Source organism: Cynoglossus semilaevis, chromosome W (assembly GCF_000523025.1).
Source record: "Cynoglossus semilaevis isolate Cse_v1.0 chromosome W, Cse_v1.0, whole genome shotgun sequence".
Taxonomy (NCBI): Eukaryota; Metazoa; Chordata; class Actinopteri; order Pleuronectiformes; family Cynoglossidae; genus Cynoglossus; species Cynoglossus semilaevis.
In genome coordinates this window covers 2,554,519-2,556,374 of record NC_024327.1, presented here as the reverse complement: position 1 = coordinate 2,556,374, position 1,856 = coordinate 2,554,519, and the positions used below count along the sequence as shown (strand labels likewise).

Genomic DNA, 1,856 nt, shown 5'->3' with positions numbered 1-1,856 from the left:
CCCCATAGCATGATGCTGCCACCACCATGTTTCACTGTTGGGACTGTATTGGGCAGGTGATGAGCAGTGCCTGGTTTTCTCCACACATACCGCTTAGAATTAATGCCAAAAAGTTCAATCTTCGTCTTATCAGACCAGAGAATCCTATTTCTCATAGTCTGGGTGTCCTTCATGTGTTTTTTGGCAAACTCTGTTTGCTTTCATATGTCTTGCACTGAGGAGAGGCTTCCGTCGGGCCACTCTGCCATAAAGCCCTGACTGGTGGAGGGCTGCAGTTATAGTTGACTTTGTGGAACTTTCTCCCATCTCCCCACTTCATCTCTGGAGCTCAGCCACAGTGATCTTTGGGTTCTTCTTTACCTCTCTCACCAAGGCTCTTCTCCCACGATTGCTCAGTTTGGCTGGACGGCCAGGTCTAGGAAGAGTTCTGGTCATCCCAAACTTCTTTCATTTAAGGATTATGGAGGCCACTGTGCTCTTACGAACCTTGAGTGCTGCAGAAATTCTTTTGTAACCTTGGCCAGATCTGTGCCTTGCCACAATTCTGTCTCTGAGCTCCTTGGGCAGTTCCTTCGACCTCATGATTCTCATTTGCTCTGACATGCACTGTGAGCTGTAAGGTCTTATATAGACAGGTGTGTGCCTTTCCTAATCAAGTCCAATCAGTAAACACAGCTGGACTCCAATGAAGGAGTAGAACCATCTCAAGGAGGATCAGAAGAAATGGACAGCATGAGAGTTAAATATGAGTGTCACAGCAAAGGGTCTGAATACTTATGACTATGTGATATTTCAGTTTTTCTTTTTTAATAAATTTGCAAAAAATTCTACATTTCTGTTTTTTTCTGTCAAGATGGGGTGTTGAGTGTGCATTAATGTGAAATAAAATGAACTTTTTTGATTTTAGGAAATGGCTGCAATGAAACAAAGAGTGACAAATTTAAAGGGGTCTGAATACTTTCTGTACCCACGGTATAAGAAATCTATATTGCAGTAACAAACAATGTTTATTTACACACAGACGAGGAAATCGAGATGACCAAAATGGTGGTGCGCTTCGAGCTAGAGGACCTGAACATGAGGCCAGACCCTGAACCCTTACTCACAGAAATGATTCATGCTGTGAGTTGTACTTCATTAGTCAGCCTTGCTGTATATCATTAAGTATTATTAAATCAAATTACAGCACTGGATGAATTCAGGGTTTACCGTCCCTCTGTTCTTTTGCCCATGTAACTTGCGGTTTGTTTACAGGCTGCATATCGAGATAACACTGTTGGACTGCCACGCTTATGTCCAATAAATAATGTTGACAACATCAACCAGGGAGTTCTTCAGAGATACTTGAGCACCTACTACTGTCCAGAGCGAATGGTGCTGGCTGGAGTTGGAGTGGAGCATGAGCACCTAGTGGAATGTGCCCGAAAATACTTGCTTGGAGTGGAGCCAGCGTGGGGAGCAAGTAAAGGCTCTAACGTTGACCTCTCAGTAGCACAGTACACTGGAGGCTTTATCAAGGTTAGAGACACACACATACACACACACTTCGGCCTCAATTTTCTAATTTTATTTTATTAAAAATTAATTTTAAAAAGTATTTAAAAAAAAGTTATATATGTACGCATATATGTATACGTATATATATTTGTATATACAGTGGTTTGGGCACCCCTGATCATTTTCAAGATTTTCCTTTATGTATCATTGGTTGTTTGGAACAGCAATTTCAATTAAATATATCATATAGCAAACAAACACAGTGATATTTAAGAAGTGAAATGAAGTTTATAGGATTTACAGAAAGTGTGCAATAATTACTTAAACAAAAGTAGGCAGGTGCATAAATTTGGGCACCC

General features: G+C 40.9%; 1 protein-coding gene across 1 annotated transcript in view; it reads left to right on the top strand.

Annotated features, from left to right (window-relative positions):
• Nucleotides 1-1,856, top strand: part of LOC103396952 (mitochondrial-processing peptidase subunit alpha-like) — a 13,008-nt gene that overhangs the window by 3,192 nt on the left and 7,960 nt on the right. The window contains exons 2-3 of the mRNA XM_025052917.1: nucleotides 980-1,122; nucleotides 1,255-1,518. Coding sequence (XP_024908685.1) covers nucleotides 980-1,122; nucleotides 1,255-1,518 — 407 coding nt within the window. The remainder of the gene's footprint in view (nucleotides 1-979; nucleotides 1,123-1,254; nucleotides 1,519-1,856) is intronic.